An 18871-nucleotide genomic window follows, 5' to 3' on the forward strand; every position below is an offset into this window, starting at 1 on the left:
GAATCGGATTTCACAACCTCAATATGTTTGCCGTCGGAAAATTCCGGAGGCGATCTCCGGGGATGGAAAAGAGAGAGAATGAATGAACATGAGCGTGATTGAAAATTATGGATTGTTTTATTGGAGCTTTGCTTTGGATAATGGATTTAGATTTTAAGGCCCGTAAATATGGACGGTATAGGCCATCGTTCGTCTGGGCTATGAATGATCCAATGTTCCTTTTCGTTTGTATGAATTTTCTGAAAGTAATCGAGGGCCAAGGAGTTTAGACGTTTATGACACTGACAAGCAATAAACATTTAGCAAACGAACTTACGGAAGTGAATGAAAGTGCAACAGGTGACAAGAAAAAAACTGTATTTAGAGATAAAAAAAATATTTTTACTACAACCTAGTTATAAAAGTAAACCCAAGAGAAAAAAGTAAAAAGTAAACCCAAGAATTGATCGATTATATAATAACTAATAAGCTGTATATGGAAGAGGAAAAAATTATAATTGGAAAATGTCTCCCAAGTAAAAAAAAATCTCAGGTTCATTTGAAATGAAAAAAAAAAAAGGTTAGCATATTGGCTTAGAAAGTCAAAACGTTAGATGCCATCTCAATTTAATGCTATCATTTATACTCAAATGAATTTTTAAGTTTTAACTAATGAGTTAAAAAAGTAAAGAAATTTTGCAAATTACCGAGGCTGGGACGGACAACGTGAATTTTGTTCAACGTGTCTTCTATTGTTTCATTGAATGATAAATTTATACGACTTGGAGTAGTATTTTAATTTCTTCTTTACCAACTCCGAGAGAGAAAAACGTGGTCTGTTTCAGACAAGGCATGCTCGATTCCTCTTTTATTGGCCATTGAAACTAGGGTTCTTCTGTTAAAATGTACTTATATAATCACTCAAAAAGCCAAATGAATAATGTATTGTAATTACCAATTCTTGAGACGTTTCCTCGATTCCCATAATTCAAAAAGGATCAGACTAATTGATGAGTTTTCACAGAGTCCCATGCACATGGTTGCAACAAATGAAGCTTCTTAAGTTCTTTTAGTATGGAGTATTATATACTCTATTATTCAGACAGTATCATCACACCAAGTCATTAACCCTAGCCACCTTTTTCTTGATTCTTGGTTTTCCTAACCCTAAGTTTTTGTTTGTCTCACAAGAAAACTCTATTTTCTAAGACTGCTAAAAGAAGGTTCAAAACTTGAAATGAAGACTAGAGGCTTTCTTTCATAATAATAAGTAAAGATTTCATCAAAAGAGTTCCATATTATGGAACCCGGTGAAGACAAATCCGATACAACCCTAAAATTGTTATAAGAACAATAAATAGAAGCTACAAACATTGAAACTGAAACTAACAGACACAAAAGATAACACATAAGAGATTATCAAAAAACAAACACAAACAAGGATCTCTCTTACAACCCCCAAATGAACAAACCGGATTCCTCTTCGCCGGAACTTGGTGAAAAAACATGTTAGTTTTTACTTTCTTTTCAACTCGAACCCAACTCATCTGAGCTCCCTGAAGGGCATCTGATCATCCTCAATATGTTAACAGCTTCTCCCATATGTGGTCTACTTGATGGAACCTGAGAAGTGCAAATAAGCCCTAGCTTTATCACTGCAACTGCTTCTTCAACCGGAAACTTCCCTTGCAGCCTCGGATCAATACATTCATCTGCTTTTCCATCTTCAAGAGCTTCTCTCACCATATCACACAGAACCACAACATCATCTTCCATATACTCCACAGGCTTTTTACCTGTAACCACTTCAAGAACCAAGACTCCAAATCCATAAACATCGCATTTCTCTGTTATTTTCACTGTTCTACAGGCAAATTCTGGAGCCATGTATCCCAAAGCACTCTGTATCTTGCTGCTCAGCACGTACCTATCTAGCATGGGTAACAGCCTCGCTAATCCGTAGTCTCCTACTTTAGGGTCACCAGAGCTGTCTAGCAACACGTTGCTCGATTTGATGTTGTAGTGGATGATGTTTGATTGGTGCAAGTAGGCTAAGCATTTCGCTGTACCAAGGATAATGTTGAACCGATCATTCCAAGAAAGCGAACTACTACCTCCTGGTGCTTCGTGCAAGTGTTTGTATAAACTCCCACCAGAGAGAAACTCATAGATCAGAAGCTGAAGAGAAGTTGTCCAGTAATATCCTTCGAGTTTAACCAGATTCGAATGCCTGAGTTTTCCAAGTTTCTTGACCTCTCTTTCGAATTCGTCCTGAGACTTGACAAGACTTGAGACAGTGAGCTTCTTGATAGCTACAGGATACCCATCTCTGATAACTGTTCTGTAGACTGCTCCAAATCCACCTCGACCGAGCTCACAGTCTTTGTTAAGCAGAGCATGCGTCCCCGTGCTAAAATCAGGTTCACCAGAGAACATCACAAGCTTACCTGAGTTGCTATCAGTAGTGGGAGATCGGCTGAAGTCATCTCCACCTGAGAATGTCAGTGGTACAGCTGATCTTGAAACCGTTGATGCGCGCACTCTCAGATTAAGTACTGTGATGGCTATTACGCCAACCACAATGGCTGCAGCAGCACTAATGGCTATCAAAGAAGATATACTAAGGAGTATCCTTTTGTGACCAGCACCAGGAGGCACTACTTCACCCGAGTAAGGATCGAAAGTTGCATTAGGATTCAACACAATCGGTTTAGGGGAGACAGCAGGACAAGACTTATTGACAACAGCACCGCAAATTCCCGGGTTTCCTGATACTGAACTTGGTGATAAACCGTTGAAGATTCCACCTGCAGGTAGTTCCCCAAAGAGATGGTTATGAGATATGTTGAAGGTCTGGAGATAGCCGAGATTAGCCAACTGTTTAGGAAGCGTTCCGGTCAGTTCATTAAATGATAAGTCGACTTCTTCGAGTTTTGTAAGTTTTGCGAGTTCTGGTGGAATTGAGCCTATCAGCTTGTTATGTGACAGGATCCTGTAGAAAGAAGCATGAAACCGAACAAATTTAAGACAGAATCTTCAATGGGAAAATCTTTAATTGAATGCAACTTAAAGCAAAAGAGACTTACAAAGACCGAAGGGAACTGCAATTCTTGATGGAAGATGGAATATTTCCCTCCAACAAGTTATTTTCAAGTCTCAACCCCTCCAAAGAAACAGCTCCACCTGTTTCTCGAGGAATCGTTCCACTAAGCTCATTGTGACTCAAATCAAGGACGCCCAAGTGCTTTAGTTCCCCAATGGTACTGGGGATGTGACCGGTGAGAGAGTTTCTGGACAGATGCAAAGCCTCCAAGTCTCTAAGATCTCCTAGACCAGCTCCAATCTCGCCAGAGAAGGAATTGTGAGAGAGATCCAACACCAGGATCTTTTTGATACCTCCAGTGGAATTATCACTCTTAAATGCAGAAACATCACGAGAATCATCTTGAAATATCCACATGGGAAGATTTCCAGTTAGTGAGTTCCCACTAAAATCTAAAGCCAAGAGATTGATACAGTTTGCTGTTGAGTCCGGCAAGCTACCAATAAGCCCATTCCCGGAAAAGTTTAGAACTTTCAGTGCTAAAAGGTTGCCTATGGAGTCTGGAACATGACCTGAAAACTTATTCATGGAAAGATCCAAATACTCAAGACTTCTCATTTCTCCAATCCACTTTGGAACTTCACCTTCTAACCCATTCTTTCCCAAGTTCAGAGAATAGCACAAACTAAGCTGCTGAAATGTATCTGGTACGCTTCCTGATAGAGAGTTTTCACTAAGATCAATAGTCTTCAGCAGCATACAGCTCCCAATTTCGCTAGGAATAGTACCGGATAACCGGTTTCTACTCAAATCAAGCGAACGCAAGTTGTTCAATCTGTCTATCTTCTCTGGAAACTCCCCCTCTAACTCATTTCTTGACAAATCAAGTGATCTTAGAGTGTTCAAAGACCAAATCCCCAAAGGCATAGAACCAGAAAAACTATTTGAGGACAAGTTTAAAGCAGCAAGAGACGAACACGAGCTTATACTAACCGGAATCTTCCCCGTTAGCTTGTTCTTGGCCAGAGACAGAACTCTTAATGACCCACATTGCCTGAAAAACCCATCAGGAAGCGAACCAGACAAGCCATTGCTACTCAAGTCGACAACTTTAAGGTTAACAAGGCTCAGCAGCAAATTAGGGTTAATGATTCCCGTGAGATTGTTGTTGGACAAAGAGAGCTTATGAAGAAACTGGAGCTGAAGTAACCCACGACCAATTCGACCAGAGAGAGAGAAGCCATCTAGGTTTAACTCAGTAACTCGATTCGTTCTCGGATGGCATTTGACTCCGTTCCAGCTGCAAGGAGTGTAGTCATCTTCGTTCCAAGAAGCTAGCTTTTGCTCTGGATCTCGTAAATCGGCTTTGAAGACAATGAGCCCCAAAACGTCGTCGTTTAAAGGTGGGTCTAGAGATCTCACCGGAGCCACCACCGACATCAACAAGACTGAAAAAATCAGTACTTTATACATCTTTACACGATCCTCTTCTCCGTTGTACAGATTTTAGTTGCGGAAGAACTCCATTTTTGAGTATCTAGAGCTGAAATTGGAAAGAAGAAAGTTTATGAATACACAAAAAAAAACAGTAGAGCTCAAAATAAAAGCTGTTTTGTTCGCATTCAGGAGTTAGATTGAGTAGAAGAAAAGAACAAAAGTCTAGCACAACGGCTACATTTCGACCAACGGAGGAAACAAACAAATAACAAGAAGAAAAATCCGGTAAACAAAAGCTAGTTATATGAATAGAAGTAGCTATAGTTTACTTGAAATTCATAGAAATTCAAGAAATATTCAACCTTCAAGTGAATGGTTGAAGTAAATGTTGAGCAAAAAATACTTGAGCTCTTTTAAGTAAACGAGCCATTGGAAGTAGGTTACGATCTGGAAATGAGGAATTCTCACCTGGTTAAGAATTATCTCCGGGAAGCTTTCCGACGAAGAATGTTGCAGCTCAGGGGTAAAAACAACCGGAGGAAAAGAAAGTGAGAGAGCACGAGCTTCTTCTTCTTGTTAGGTTTTGAAGCTTTTAAAGAACAGTGAATTTGGGAAGAAGAGAGAAAAAGCCAATAAAAAAAGAAAAAAGAGAAAGAGAAGAGAGAGAAAATTAAAAGCTGTGCCTTTATCAACGGGCTGGAAAGAAGAGAGTGTGGGGCCCGAGGATGGTGGGTGGACTTATTAATCTCGAAGTTGACACGTGTATTAATTTAGTTGGTTTTGATGAATCCGACTTGGCAGACACGTGGCTTTTTTAATCTTATTATGTGTTGTTAGAGGAAGTGGGAAAATGAATAAATGATTGGCCAACTCATAAAGAAAGGAACCATATATTTAAAATTTACGAAATTGTCCTTCCCAAATAATAGAAACTTTCTTTAATGGGTTTATATGCTTTGTGGCCTCTTGGTTTTGATTCAATTAATTAGAAAATAATCATTCACATAAAATGGAAACAAATTTGGAATGTGGTTGGCTCTGTTATTCTCATGCAGAGAATTGGTATTTTTGGGTAAATTATGCAGAAAGAGACAGTGGTTAAAGTGGTCACCATAGATTTGGTTTTTCATTTTTATCTTTTAATTTCCATTTTCATTTTTATTCTCTATTTTGTTTTTGAAGAAAAAACATTAAAGTAGTTGACAACAAAAAAAACATTAAAGTAAGTTGGTGAGGAATGAGGATGGTGACCTGGGAAAAATATTTTTTTTTTTTTTTTTTTTTTTTTTTTTTTTTTTTTTTTGGGAAAAATATTTTGTGGTGCTTAGAAATCACTTGTTCATTAATAATTGCAACCATAATATTACTATTCATTATTTATGTACAATGTCCTTGTCAATGTATGAAACTTAAAAATTGCACCGAACAATCTAAACTATAGATAACAAAAAAAGAATTACGGGCATTTAATTTTCTTAAAAAAAATTATGGGGTTTTGAAATTGGATCACAAACCTAAGGATTTTGGTTGACTTGGAGGAGCTACAGATGTAAATTTGGGATCTTCTGTTTGTGCAAGGAATCATTCATTATGTGAACTTCTTACAGATTGAAATGCGGTTGAATAACTAAGTGTCAAACACTTATTGCCACAAAATAAAACACTTATTGCCACAAAATAAAACACTTAAAAAACATATAATAGAACAATGGTGATGAAAAAAATAATATAATCCGTTAAGCATGCTCTTGGAATTTTTTAATTGTTGTTTTTCTCGTTTGAGATTTGGTCCGAGTCAAGACATTTTATCAGACTCCGGTCTCTCTCCATACCTATGTTTTAAATTTTTATATTCCTTTTGACAGTAAAAGTTTATTTATTTAACATAAAATGAAAAAAAATAGAAGAAAACGAACTCTTTTTCCCATGGAAGGAAAACAACCCTTCATGGAAATTTTGGAATTTACTATTTGTTTCTATTTGCATTTTAACAAAGAGGCCTTTTTAATGTATTCTAAAAATATAGGGTCAAATTTATACTGTTTTCAAGAGCTTTGAAGGAATTTTTTGGGCAGTGTGAGCCGGACCGTAGAGAATTCACATTTACTCTTCTTCACTTTCCATCTATATTAGTACTAATTTACTCTTTTGTTTGTTTTATAGTTAGTATTTATTTCCACATTCAATTTTTTACTCGAAACTTCCTCTGTCATATCAGGATTGGCATTTAGGACCAGCCATTAGAAGATAAATTTTACTTTCCGGTGTTCCGTAAAATTGATTTGTTCTGCAAATTCCAAATTTTCTTATATTTATTGATTACTATAGTTTCCCTTTTATTCCATGGTAAGTATTAACTTCGCATAAGATGGGTCTAACTCTCCCATTAGAGGCCCATTAAGGAGAAACGATAAATGGGCTCAGATGATAATAAGGCTTATCAACTTCTACAGTCCGGGTGATATTTCAGGAAAGAAAACAAATTGAACTTAGAAATGCGACTCGCAGCTTACAACTACAAGGCCCATGCAAAATTGCAAACAATGCAAGTTGAAAATAATAATATACACCGAACAATATACACCGAACAAAAGCCAATAGATTAAAATTCAAAGACTAAAATGATAATTTATCTTAATTTTCAGAGAATCGTGGGGACTTCGTAACTGAGATTCTGATACAGATTTGTGATCCATTTTGAAATTAAAAAATGATTATAAACTTGCATCTTCATTATTCGCACGATTAGAAAAGCCAAACAAATGGAAAATAAAAATTAAAATTTGGATTTTCGTTATCATCGTACAAGATCACAAAGCACTGTCACTGACATAAAGAGAATCAATATCAAGAACAAAACCACAACTTGTTGTATCTTAAATTATAAGGAAGATAAAATCATATCAAATCACTTCTTGATATATTGTTATCCTATATATCCATATATAAATTTTAAACATAAATATATTGTTCATATATACATTCATTCTCAAATCTTTTTAGTTTGTCAGTTCTCTCTTTTTTTTCTTCATCTGTAAGTTTGTCTGTGTTTTCTTTAGGTTTGAGAATTAAAAGCAGTATAATGTCTATATTAGTGTCTCACTCATCTATTCTCTTCCTATTTGTGTAGTTTTTTGTTCTCAGTTGCTTCACTCATAAGGAACAAAAACGATATCTCTCTCTGTAATCGTAGGAGATGAATAACGGATGTGGAAGTGGAAGTGAGTCTTGTTTATCGTCAATGGAGGAGGAGCTTCATGTTTTAGCAGTAGATGATAATCTAATTGACCGTAAATTCCTTGAAAGAATCCTCAAGATCTCTTCTTGCAAAGGTAACATATCGGTCAATCTTTTTCCTTTTAAATTTCAAGAACCAAGATTCTTATATAGGGTAACATTGCCTCTGAAACGAATTAATTGATTTTACTTATTGTACAGTGACAACAGCAGAAAATGGGCTTAGAGCATTGGAGTACTTAGGCTTGGGAGATCCACAACAGACCAATGTAACTAAGCTCAATGTGTTTATATATCTTCAAGTTATTATATCCTCACTGCACATTTGCACATTTTGAATTGTTTAGAGAGGACCCAATAGTGTAAATCCAACGACTTTTGTGACATATTGGAGGGTTTCTTTTTCAGGTAATGAAGGTGAATCTTATCATCACTGATTATTGTATGCCAGGAATGACAGGTTTTGAGCTTCTTAAGAAAGTGAAGGTGTGTAACAAAATTTCTTACTAATCAAAAGTCTTTTTTGATCAGAAGATCCATAGACTAACAAAATTTCTTTCTTTGTCTCTGTTTCTATGGTGTTTTATTATTGACAGCAGGAATCATCGAATCTAAAGGAAGTACCTGTTGTGATATTGTCTTCAGAGAACATTCCTACTCGCATCAACAAGTAAAATTATCATTCCTCAGACACTTTGCTTTAATTGTTCAGTTTTTTTTTTGGTTTCTTCTTTCTTAGTGGTGAACTAAGATTTTGTTATTTTCTTGATGATATTGCAGATGCTTAGCTAGCGGTGCACAGATGTTTATGCAGAAGCCACTGAAATTATCTGATGTTGAGAAACTGAAATGTCATCTTTTAAACTGCAGAAGCTGAAGATCTGCTTAGATGTAAAAGCTCAGTGTTTAAAAATCTTGATGTATGTTCCTCTCGAAGTGCAAATTGATTCTTCGCAATACAATATAATCTTGCTTACCACAAGAAATGTTCTTTTTGGTCAGAAATCTTAAACCACAAGAAATATAGAATTCAACATTGGCAGTTTAGCTTTTTGGGCCCATTAGGATAACCATAGTGAGTGACTCTTATTAAAAAAAAAACGTATGTGTCAATTTATCTTCCTTTAGCCTTTAGGTATTCAATTGTTTCACCATTATTTTTGATCAGGCAATTATTTCAACATTTTAATCCCAAGTCTTTGCGTGGACTTCCAAGATCGCCTTTTAACGTTGAAAATCTATAAATGTTGAAAAGAAGCCCATGACTTAGTCAATGTGACTGCTTCTTCTTCTATCGTACGTGTTTATCAAAATACTTGCCCTCCAAAAAAAAGTTAAATCAATTGTCGGACGATAGAAAACATATATACACCATCTAACGCTCTAAAACATACTCTCACCTTTCTTAACCAAAATAAAAATAAAAACCTAGTCCTTATCTTCTTTTGTCACATCGATTAAGTATCTAGAAATCAATTACTAACGTGTTTGTTATGGAGCAAAGTTTAGTTTAATTAATCTATGTTTTGCCAATATGTCAACACAAATAAAAAAAACTGAGACGAAAGTCATTATATGATTGGAGATTGTACGTCGCATTCTAAAAAAATTCACAATCTTTGATTTTTTCAAAGTCGAATCGACATAGGATCATATCCAATCTTTCTTTACCTGTCCCTCTTGCTCTATAATATATTTGTAAGTGTGTATATAGATGCATACACAAACAGGTAAGATACCACGAGGTGAAGCAAAAAAAAAAAAAAGGTGTTACATATGTTTGTGTGAATACTTTTTTAATTGAACCACAAAAACAAAATACAATCAAACGATGGAGGAGATAATGTCAATGATATTCAACGGAATCAATCTGGTTAAGGAGCTAGAGTTCAGCTTATCATCACAAGAGTCACCAGAATCAGATTTGTCGAGTTATCTAAGCTCGATCTCCACTCTATTCGGAGACGCCAACGAGCGGCTGAAAATCCTACTTGCGTGGAGGAACTCTTTGGCACAGTACCAGCCTGAACCGGAACCGGTTCCAATGTTTGATATACCGATGCAGAATGATCAGAGTCTGATGCAGGACCACTGGTTTAACTTTAGGTATCCAGTGATGCAGACAGTGGAGGGTAATGCTACCTCAAGACCAAGGCATCAAAGAAGGTAAATACAAACATTTATTAATGTAGATCGTATGTGTGCATGTGTAATTTGTTGTATGTATATATATATATGTAATGTGTATCAGTGTATGTATAGAAAGAAGGATATTGGAGAAGAAGAAACGGTGTTGGCGGCGGTGGAGAGGATCGAGATCCCGCCGGACGACAATTACACTTGGCGTAAATACGGTCAGAAGGAAATTCTCGGTTCTAGATTTCCTCGGTAATGTTCTTTAATTTCTAAAACATAATTACATTTTTTGTATATATTGAACTGAAATACTAATTAGTCTTACACTTTTTTAAAAAGTTTCGACTTGTATTCGGTTTAAAAAATATTAGTTGGATTTTAAAATTATTATTGTCCTATATATCTAGTTACTAGTAATTAGTACTTAATAGTAGTTACTCCAGAGTTAACTTTTTATACTATAAGAAAACCGAAAATTTGTAGGGCGTACTATAGATGCACCCACCAGAAACTATACAAGTGTCCGGCGAAGAAGCAAGTGCAACGGCTCGACGAAGATCCTCACACGTTCCGTATCACTTACCGCAGTTCACACACGTGTCACTCCTTCACCACTTCCCCGATTTCATCATTAGCACCTGCCACCGCAACAACCGCCAACGTTCCCGATGTCGCTAACATGGCCGAAGCTATGTTCGGCAACATGGACTCCGTTGTTCCATTAGGCAAACCCTGCTTTAACCACCATTGCCTCGTGCCCGGAGACGACGGTGATGGGGAGGGGACACATGGAACTCACCTTCGCAGAGATACGACATGTCCTAGTTGATAAGCTTTTAAACTTTAAAATTATTAATTTATTTTTACTTTTGTTTAGTTAAGGTTTAACTGTTTGTTTATCATAGATCTTTCAAATGCCTGTTTAATTATGTTTAGAGATGGGATGAAACACGAAATCCATATATAAGATACTTTTAAGTGGTAGGACTTGGAGTATATTTGCATCTTAATTTTTTGACATATAGTCATATAGAGATTCACAAAAAGATTTGTTACTTTGCGAAACATTTGCTACGATACGGTAGATTAATAGTGACATTGTTTGTCAATAAATAAAAAGTAGAAGTATATGTGAGTATGTGACTATTCTCTCTGTATCAAAAATATTGATTTTATAGAATTTTCACACCAATTAAAAAAAACATTTAATATTTAGTTATAAATGCACTATTTATTCATACTAAACAATTTCTCATACATATTAACCAATAGTAATTCATCAAATTTTAAAATTCTTAATTAGTGATTCTTGAAATTCACAATTTATAAACATTAATTGATAAAAATTTGTTAAAAATCAATTTTTTTGATACAAAAATAAAACCTCAAAACATCATTCTTTATGATACAAATGGAGTATTTGCTATGAAAATACAACCCTTTTTAGTTGTTACGTTTTCATTTTCCATTATTTTCCATACATTTTATATACTATGATGTATATCTCTTCGGTAAAAGTATTGATTGGAATTCATTGCATCTTAATTTCAGGTTTCAAATATGTTTGAGGCATTAATATATGTCGATCCAGCATGAAGATATTCAAAATACAATGATCATCATATCAAAGAGTTTCAGAACCCTTTTTCTTTTTCAGTGTAAGAGCATCTCCAATGCCCACCTCTATATTTTCCTCTATTTTAAAAGGATACATTGGAGCAAAATATCCTCTAAAATATAGTTTCTTTAAAATAGAGAAAAATATAAAAGTGGACATTGGAGATGGTCTAATATACCCTGAGATTTTCAACAGTCTCGGCAAAATTGTTGTTACACACTTTTGCTCTACAAAATAGTTAGATTGAAACAGACGTTAAAGGGTTCTGAAACAAAGTGTTGTTTTTTGTTTTTTACCCTACAAGTCCTTCAAATAAATTTACTTAAATTTTTGTTGTAGATAGGTTCAGAATGTGAGGAGCTTGGGGTTTTTCTTTTGTTGCGTTGCAACCAATGAATCAAAACTAAATTAAAGAGACTGTTTCACTTCTTTCTGTGTCACCTGTATCATGTCTCGTGTCTCATCTGCCTTTTGACCCTTTGTCCAAGGTTTTGTGTTTTTATTTACCAGTACACGACACTTATCCCTAATTATATTTGGACACTTTATAGTGTATTGTTCCTTTTATAATATTTTTTCAAACACTATAATACAAAAAAATAAAGATTAGAAAAGGACCAATTCGGCGAGTTGTACTTTGTACACATATATAGTGGCTACTTGAGATGTTTAAGCCCTTGCGTAAAAGGCAGTGAACAGTTTTCATCTGCATTTTCTCCTATTTTCCTCACTCTCTTTTATTAGCAAAATATGTGTATACTTGTTAAGGAAAAAAAAACATCCTAAACCCTACGTGGTATATATGTACATACTTGTAATTATGTATGTATCATAACGATAAAGTATTTGTTATTGATGCATTAATTAGAGGAGAATGTTGACAAAGAAACAATAATAGAGGGGAATGTTGCTACAAATAGTAACGGCTAAAATCACTCTAGTCGGTAATTAACTAGTTCTGAGTAATATTTAAAAGAAAAGGATTGTGAGGTGGAAAAATCAAAGAGTTGAGAATTAATCTTAAGGGGGGATTATGTTTTAATCCAGCAAGAGTGTTTTTTATACTACTATATGTACAGTACAGACACTCATTAGAGAGAGGCCAAAATATATTATACGTTTTCCACTCTACAAGCCTAATGATTAACTCATAGCCTTAGCCCTATAGTAGTGGTAAACTCAAGATAGATTCGAACATGAACTGAAGATAGAGAAGTGCTCATTTTCGATAAACCCGAAATCGCCGCCAGCTCCAAACACCAAGTGGTCCGGAGAACCCAAATCATTGATAGATGTACTAGTTTCCCCATTGACGTAAATGGCCTGCTGATGATAATCTTCTTCGAAAACCATTTCTGGCCACACCAATGACAACTCATTCTCCGTGGACGAACCATGATGATGATGATTCTCTTCTTCCTCCTTCATTGAGGTCGTCAAACTAGGACTCTTGTGCTCTTCGGAATCCATGAAGATCTCATCATGATGGTCACAAGTCTTGCTCTTGGGTGTTTCTGCGTTGGTGTTACACGTGTGGTTTCCTATGTATGTGATACTGAACATCTTGGGATCGAGCTCCACCTTCTGGACTTGCTTTGTTGCCTTGCACCCTTTAGTGTACTTGTGTGTGCATCTAAAGTAACTCCTGCAAAACATAAATTAAAATAAAAGAATTTAGACCAAAATTTATATGCCACAACCAATTAAGCTCAGACCACATTGATGGTAGATATAATTGCGGTCCATGTGTAATAATACCCCGGCAACATGTCACATATCAGATACGAATATGTGTATAGATATACACACACATCTATATAGGGGTAAAAAGGACCTTGGGAATTTGGCATTAAGAATCTCCTTTTGTCCATATTTCCTCCAAGAAAATGCGTCCTCAAGTATAGTCGATTCTTTAGTCCACGTCTCCGATCTTTTCCTGCTCATAATATTAATGAAATCAATTAATCATTTGGTTCTTTGCCTACTTATGATTCTTGCAACCAAAGCTAAATTTTATTGTTTGTTTGTGACTAACCATAACAGTAATCAAATCCTAGATTATCACTAGATTTATGGTACAAGTGATCAACGTAATCGGTCTAAATAGAACTACGATGGACTGATTATATATCAATATGGTAAATAATTAAATAAGAGAGAGAAAAAAGGTGAAACTTAACTTACTTTCTTTTGTAGCATCCTCTTTTACCCTTAACGGGTCCCAATCTTTTCCGACTATCGCCGGAATCTTCAAACTTGCCGTCGTTGTCGCATGAAGCATTTTGAGAGCCCTCAACGGCGGCGAGGGATGAGAAGGAGGAGGAGATGGGTTCGAAGGTATCAAGAATGGAGATGCTGTTATTGAAAGACCCTAAGATTTTAGCCACTAGATCCTCCGCTGGACCTAGACCGGACCCGGGTTGAGAGACGAGTTGCTGAAGCTGAGTGGTTAACTCGTGGCCTTCAACGAGTTGGTTCATCACTTTAAGCTTTTTTGCTTTATTGGTATCCATTTGTTGATTTTTGAGGAAGTTTTTGGTGGGGAGTTTTTTTTTCTTTTTGTCTTTCCTATTGGTGTGGTTTGAATGATTAAACGAAAGAAGAGAAGTGTGTAAATATAAGGTGGAAAAAAAGATTTGTAATGATGGGCGCTTTTTATTTTGTTGGTTTCTTTGATTTTTTTTTTTTTAGAGGAAGAGAGGAAGAGGGGAGGAAATGAGAAGGAATATAGCGAGATGTCTGAGGAAATGAGATGGAACTTGAACTTATCCACCCATTTCTTTTGCTTATGGTATGACGTAATCTCAAATGACGTAGTGATGAATGATGTCATTTCATCCCTAAGTGAGAATGGAATATACTATGATTTTGCTGAAATCCAAACTTAAGAGTCATTCATTTATAACCGGATAAATTTTGGATCGAAATGTAGACTAATAAAAAAGTTGCGAAAATCCGTTTAAAGTTTACACATATCTTGACTAATGTAGTAAGAATTTAAATAGTGATATAGTCAGTTGAATTATCCGTATCAAATTTGATATCCAAATTATATGATCCATGTTTTTTTTACGAAGTATTTTGAATAGTAGTTGTATAATCAAAAATTAAAAACGACATATATAGGTCCCCCTAAATAGACCTGCCTAGTTCAAATAGTTAACGAGACAAAAAATTACGATCAACCAGTCTCAATTGCTCTTAATTACATAAAATACTTGAATGACTGATATCTATCTAAATTAGATTGATTACGTTGAAAGAATCATATCAATAGAAAGTTAATTGGATCTATAGACTAGTTATGTCTATTTCGCTTTCCAGCAATAAGACTAATTAATTTTTGTTATATAGTTAGACTAGTAAACGTATCACCTCACTTCATTAATATATAAAATATGAAGTATCAAAGCTACACTTTTCTACCCATTTTTTTTTTTCTACAAACCCTATCTTAGAGCATCAGCAGTGGTACATCTCTTTAAGAGATGTTGATAATATATTTATTATTATTTTTTTTTAAGAGAGAGAGATTTGGTTATTAGTGGAGAAAAACAGAGGAGAGAGTGAGAGATAGATTTTGTCACGTGGGACTTACAACCGGGGTGTAAGTTCACACCCTTATTTCGATTCTCAAACAACTTTTGCAATAAAACATGTTATTTTATTACTTACACCTGTGTATCGAGTACGCCATTGCGTATGGTCTTACAGTATTATACTTAAATTCTATTATAGTAACAACACAAATCTATTGTTGAAAAGTATTTTCTTTCCCTCGGAATCACTTTATTCCATTTTCGTGGAAAAGGTATAGTTGGGCATCTTAGATTTTTTTATATCTGTAATTATAGGTATAGCTAGTTTAGCATAATTTTTTTTACTGATTTAATTTAGTATATGATAAATATTTAATGGGGTGTGTAGTATATGTGGTCTACTCAATATAATGGCCCCTCACTATTTAAGTGCATCATACATTAGTGGGTTCTCCTCGCTTAAATGTCTAGTTGGTCTAGTTGGTATGGACGTATAATGCCCTCTCAATCTCTTATATGAACCAAGTTTAAATTAATTGATTGGTGATATTTTATATAGGACAAGTTTTGCATACCCAAAATATAATTTCTTCTTACGGAGATACAATAAGAGAATGTTAAAATTAGCAGCATTTTTAATTTCGTGATTTTGAGTTTTTTTTTTTTCACTTTTATACGAAGTCTATTAATAAACCTCTTGAGCTAAAATCATATAAATCAGAGCACATACAGTAGAACAGAAACTATTGTATGTGTTAAGAATGGACAAAGTATTACCTTTCCCTCTGTGTAAGGATAAATTATGACAAAAAGACATAAGTTCCTCCAGAAACCGATAACTTCTGACCAAATTTGTAAGCAAGTTCATAAATGAGATCCATTATTAATGCCATAAAGTTTAGTTGTTGTGCCTCAACATTTTAATTAATTCAAAAAGGCTGCTTCTGTAGCAATATAGCCTAAGTTAATACTTTCCTCTGTTTCATAAAAAATGTCATTTTAGAGTTATATTTTTGTTTTAGAGTTTTATTTTTGTTTCATAAAGAATGTCATTTTATATTTTTAATGTGATTTTTACACTAAATTTCTTGATTTACCCTTAACCAAAAGCTACTTTTTATTGAATTTAAACTATTAATTACTTAATAAATAAGATATATATATATATATATATATAAAATATCATATTTTTCAAATTTATGTGAAATGTGTCAAAATGATACTTTTCGTGAAACGTAGAGAGTATGTGAGATACTATAATAAACCAGTTGGCTCGTCGTAAGTTATATTTTAATATGTCATATAGTTGTATATATTAATCATATTTATTAGACCGGCATTTTTTTCTAATTAGACTTTTTACTCATAATCTTTGTTCTAAAAATCGGTCGCCTAGGCGCTGATCGGAGGAGCACCTAGCCCAATTTTTTTTTTTTTTTACTTTTTTTTTTAATCTAAAATTCAAAACGTCCTACATATGTTCGTAATTTGTATAAAAATCATAAATTTGAAATTAAAATCTTGTTTTCATGTGTTTAATACAATTTTAAAAACAATATTATATAAATTTCTTAATTATAATGGATTAATATGTTTTTAAAACATTAAATAGCCCTAAAACTAATCCCCGATTAATCCCCGTGTAATCCCCGATTTTCTTGGTAGGCGCTAGACGTACCTTTACTGCCCAACTAGTTTCTAGCGATTTTTTAAACACGGCTCATAATACATTGTCTCTGACGTACGTCGACCAAAAGAAAGGATCAAATAAACTATTTGATAACAATACTTTATTAGTCACAGAAATAATTCATTAATTAATTGATTATTTATTTACTGTTTTTGCAAGGGATGATGTGAGAAAAAGTGAACGGGAAAGAGGTGTTGACAAGGTCATGGGAATAAACAATAAAAAGAATGATTAAAAATATACTATAATCAAGTTTTCGTTTTAATCAAATCAGAAGCTTTAGATATATAGTTAATTGAGTTTCCTCCATTAACGAACTGCTAAACTACCTATTCAAAAACTCTGGATGATAAGTTAGTAACCTCTATTATGTTATTGGAAGGTGGACTATCTCTAATTTTCTTTAAAAAGTTTATTCATTATGCATTATTTATTTACTATACTACTATAAAATTTAAAAGTATTTATACTACATACATATTTTGGGACAAATTGTGATTTTCAAATTCCATTTGTAAATTTGATATCGTGATTGCATTGCAAAACTATGATTAAATCTCGATTTAATTATTTAGCCATAAATCGTAGGAAATTTTTAGTGTAAAAAGAAGACAAGTAAATATCTAACAAATAGAGAAACAACTACGCATATATCTCTATCACACAGACCTATAATTAAATATTATCGTGCACAGATTCATGTATCCAAATACGAATGGCTGTAGTTTTTGTTGGATGTTTGTATTTTAGTTTATGATAAAACAATTTAAAATATCCAACAAATTTTCTTTTAAAGAGTTTTAAATTTTCTATAAAATGGCCAACAGTAAGTTAAAAACTTTATTTAAAACACCGTATAAAGAACACCATATTTTTATGTCTCACCTCACATGGTAACTTCTCGTTAAATGTTTTTATTATTGGCTGTGGACTTGAATATGGTGTTCAACTTGCACAAAACAAAGGAGACATTTATTTAAACAAATTTATTGCCTATTAAAGATCCACTAGTGGATTAAGATTTGAACGACCCGATTAGTCATATTATTGCTCAGGGCCGGTCCATGGGTAAAGCCCATGAAGCAAGGGTTTTAGACATCAAATAATTATAAGTAGTTTTAGGGGCATCAATTTTTAAAATGTTACTGTGGTCTAGTGGTTAGATTGAAGTCTTTTGTTGTACAGGTCATGGTTTCGAATCCCATACATGTTAAAACTTGTATTTTTTTTTTATAACAGCTTTTGCTAATGGACCAAATTTTTTTTGCTTTAGGCACTCGAATAGTTTGGGCCGACCCTGTTATTGCTACTGTATTAATCATTATCAGTTTGTCACTAGGAGTAGTAGTAATATTGCGCTATTCCCTAATCTCGCGAATTCCACTACTGCTTAGCCTAAACCCAAATAATCATTATTGGATCACTGATCAATGTAAATTTTGCAAATTGGTTTTAATATAATGCACAAATGGATCGAAGTAAAATGAAGATAATAATAAAAATCATCAAGTTGTGTAGGCAACTATTATGTCTATATATGTTTCCAAAGTACCATTTAATAAGGGGGGCTATAGATAGCTAATTGATAAAGGAAGTTGTCTAAGGAGTCTGTCTTTGCAAATAGAGGGGCGTCTCTCATTGTTTAAAGTGTCACTTATGATCTAAAATTACATTCTTATATAGCTTTAGGTCACCTCTGATCTAAAATTACATTCTTATGTAGCTTTAGGTCACCTCTGATCGTTTGTTTGAGGATGAGAGAGCTTTTGCCTTTTTTTGAGCTGCAACGTCTTTGTCCCTGTTTGGATCATAGGTAGTGTGTCCATTCTTTTGTATAGGCACTTTGATTTTGTCAAAGATGATAGGTTCTTAGTTATGGTAGAGAAGTTTTTGTTTCTGTCTATGGCAGTCATGGCTACGTTTTTTGTAAACTGGCATCGACATTTTTAATCTAATATAATTTCAGATGAAAAAAAAGATAGCTAATTGATCAATCATACAAGACAACATAGGGTTTTGCATGTTGGGGTTGTACTACTTACTAGAAATTTATGTCATTATTAATTCATATCTATATGTATATACAACATAAGAATTATAGGGTTCTGACATCTTTATTCGAATTGATTGATTATACTCTAAAACAACTGTTATAGTTATGAAAGAAAAAAAACTCGAATCGCGGAGGCGGT

The 18871-nt window shown here is 34.2% G+C and overlaps 4 protein-coding genes across 4 annotated transcripts; 2 read left to right on the forward strand and 2 right to left on the reverse strand.

Moving 5' to 3' along the window:
- Positions 1–1231: 1231 nt before the first annotated feature.
- LOC9312432 (probable LRR receptor-like serine/threonine-protein kinase IRK) lies at positions 1232–5166 on the reverse strand. The gene is made up of 3 exons (XM_002878035.2): positions 4928–5166; positions 3066–4565; positions 1232–2971 (listed from the first exon to the last, which is right to left on the reverse strand). Exons 2-3 carry the CDS (start codon positions 4493–4495, stop codon positions 1507–1509), a joined length of 2895 nt encoding a protein of 964 aa, XP_002878081.1. The 5' UTR covers positions 4496–4565; positions 4928–5166; the 3' UTR covers positions 1232–1506.
- A 2290-nt stretch (positions 5167–7456) lies between these two features.
- On the forward strand, positions 7457–8686 carry LOC9314150 (two-component response regulator ARR17). Its single transcript, XM_021024232.1, has 5 exons — positions 7457–7791; positions 7898–7980; positions 8105–8182; positions 8293–8366; positions 8477–8686. Exons 1-5 carry the CDS (start codon positions 7656–7658, stop codon positions 8571–8573), a joined length of 468 nt encoding a protein of 155 aa, XP_020879891.1. The 5' UTR covers positions 7457–7655; the 3' UTR covers positions 8574–8686.
- A 188-nt stretch (positions 8687–8874) lies between these two features.
- LOC9312433 (WRKY transcription factor 55) lies at positions 8875–11040 on the forward strand. Its single transcript, XM_002876319.2, has 3 exons — positions 8875–9862; positions 9959–10084; positions 10316–11040. The coding sequence occupies exons 1-3, from the start codon at positions 9528–9530 to the stop codon at positions 10659–10661; spliced, it is 807 nt and encodes a 268-aa protein (XP_002876365.1). The 5' UTR covers positions 8875–9527; the 3' UTR covers positions 10662–11040.
- Positions 11041–12441: 1401 nt separating this feature from the next.
- LOC9312434 (probable WRKY transcription factor 70) lies at positions 12442–14187 on the reverse strand. The gene is made up of 3 exons (XM_021026023.1): positions 13635–14187; positions 13285–13386; positions 12442–13095 (listed from the first exon to the last, which is right to left on the reverse strand). Exons 1-3 carry the CDS (start codon positions 13961–13963, stop codon positions 12630–12632), a joined length of 897 nt encoding a protein of 298 aa, XP_020881682.1. The 5' UTR covers positions 13964–14187; the 3' UTR covers positions 12442–12629.
- Positions 14188–18871: the final 4684 nt, after the last annotated feature.

Source organism: Arabidopsis lyrata, assembly GCF_000004255.2.
Source record: "Arabidopsis lyrata subsp. lyrata unplaced genomic scaffold ARALYscaffold_5, whole genome shotgun sequence".
In the NCBI taxonomy this organism is placed as follows: Eukaryota; Viridiplantae; Streptophyta; class Magnoliopsida; order Brassicales; family Brassicaceae; genus Arabidopsis; species Arabidopsis lyrata.

What these genes read in the sequence shown, in the direction of transcription:
- LOC9314150 (XM_021024232.1), top strand. Translation starts at nt 7,656, where the DNA reads ATGAATAACGGATGTGGAAGTGGAAGTGAGTCTTGTTTATCGTCAATG. An exon ending in CCAATGTAACTAAGCTCAAT is followed by an intron (nt 7,981 to 8,104) that starts GTGTTTATATAT and finishes TTTCTTTTTCAG; the next exon opens with GTAATGAAGGTGAATCTTAT. An exon ending in AGCTTCTTAAGAAAGTGAAG is followed by an intron (nt 8,183 to 8,292) that starts GTGTGTAACAAA and finishes TATTATTGACAG; the next exon opens with CAGGAATCATCGAATCTAAA.
- LOC9312434 (XM_021026023.1), bottom strand. Translation starts at nt 13,963, where the DNA reads ATGGATACCAATAAAGCAAAAAAGCTTAAAGTGATGAACCAACTCGTT. An exon ending in AGAGGATGCTACAAAAGAAA is followed by an intron (nt 13,387 to 13,634) that starts GTAAGTTAAGTT and finishes TATTATGAGCAG; the next exon opens with GAAAAGATCGGAGACGTGGA. An exon ending in CTTAATGCCAAATTCCCAAG is followed by an intron (nt 13,096 to 13,284) that starts GTCCTTTTTACC and finishes TATGTTTTGCAG; the next exon opens with GAGTTACTTTAGATGCACAC.
- LOC9312433 (XM_002876319.2), top strand. Translation starts at nt 9,528, where the DNA reads ATGGAGGAGATAATGTCAATGATATTCAACGGAATCAATCTGGTTAAG. An exon ending in AGACCAAGGCATCAAAGAAG is followed by an intron (nt 9,863 to 9,958) that starts GTAAATACAAAC and finishes GTGTATGTATAG; the next exon opens with AAAGAAGGATATTGGAGAAG. An exon ending in CTCGGTTCTAGATTTCCTCG is followed by an intron (nt 10,085 to 10,315) that starts GTAATGTTCTTT and finishes GAAAATTTGTAG; the next exon opens with GGCGTACTATAGATGCACCC.
- LOC9312432 (XM_002878035.2), bottom strand. Translation starts at nt 4,495, where the DNA reads ATGTATAAAGTACTGATTTTTTCAGTCTTGTTGATGTCGGTGGTGGCT. An exon ending in TGCAGTTCCCTTCGGTCTTT is followed by an intron (nt 2,972 to 3,065) that starts GTAAGTCTCTTT and finishes TTCTTTCTACAG; the next exon opens with GATCCTGTCACATAACAAGC.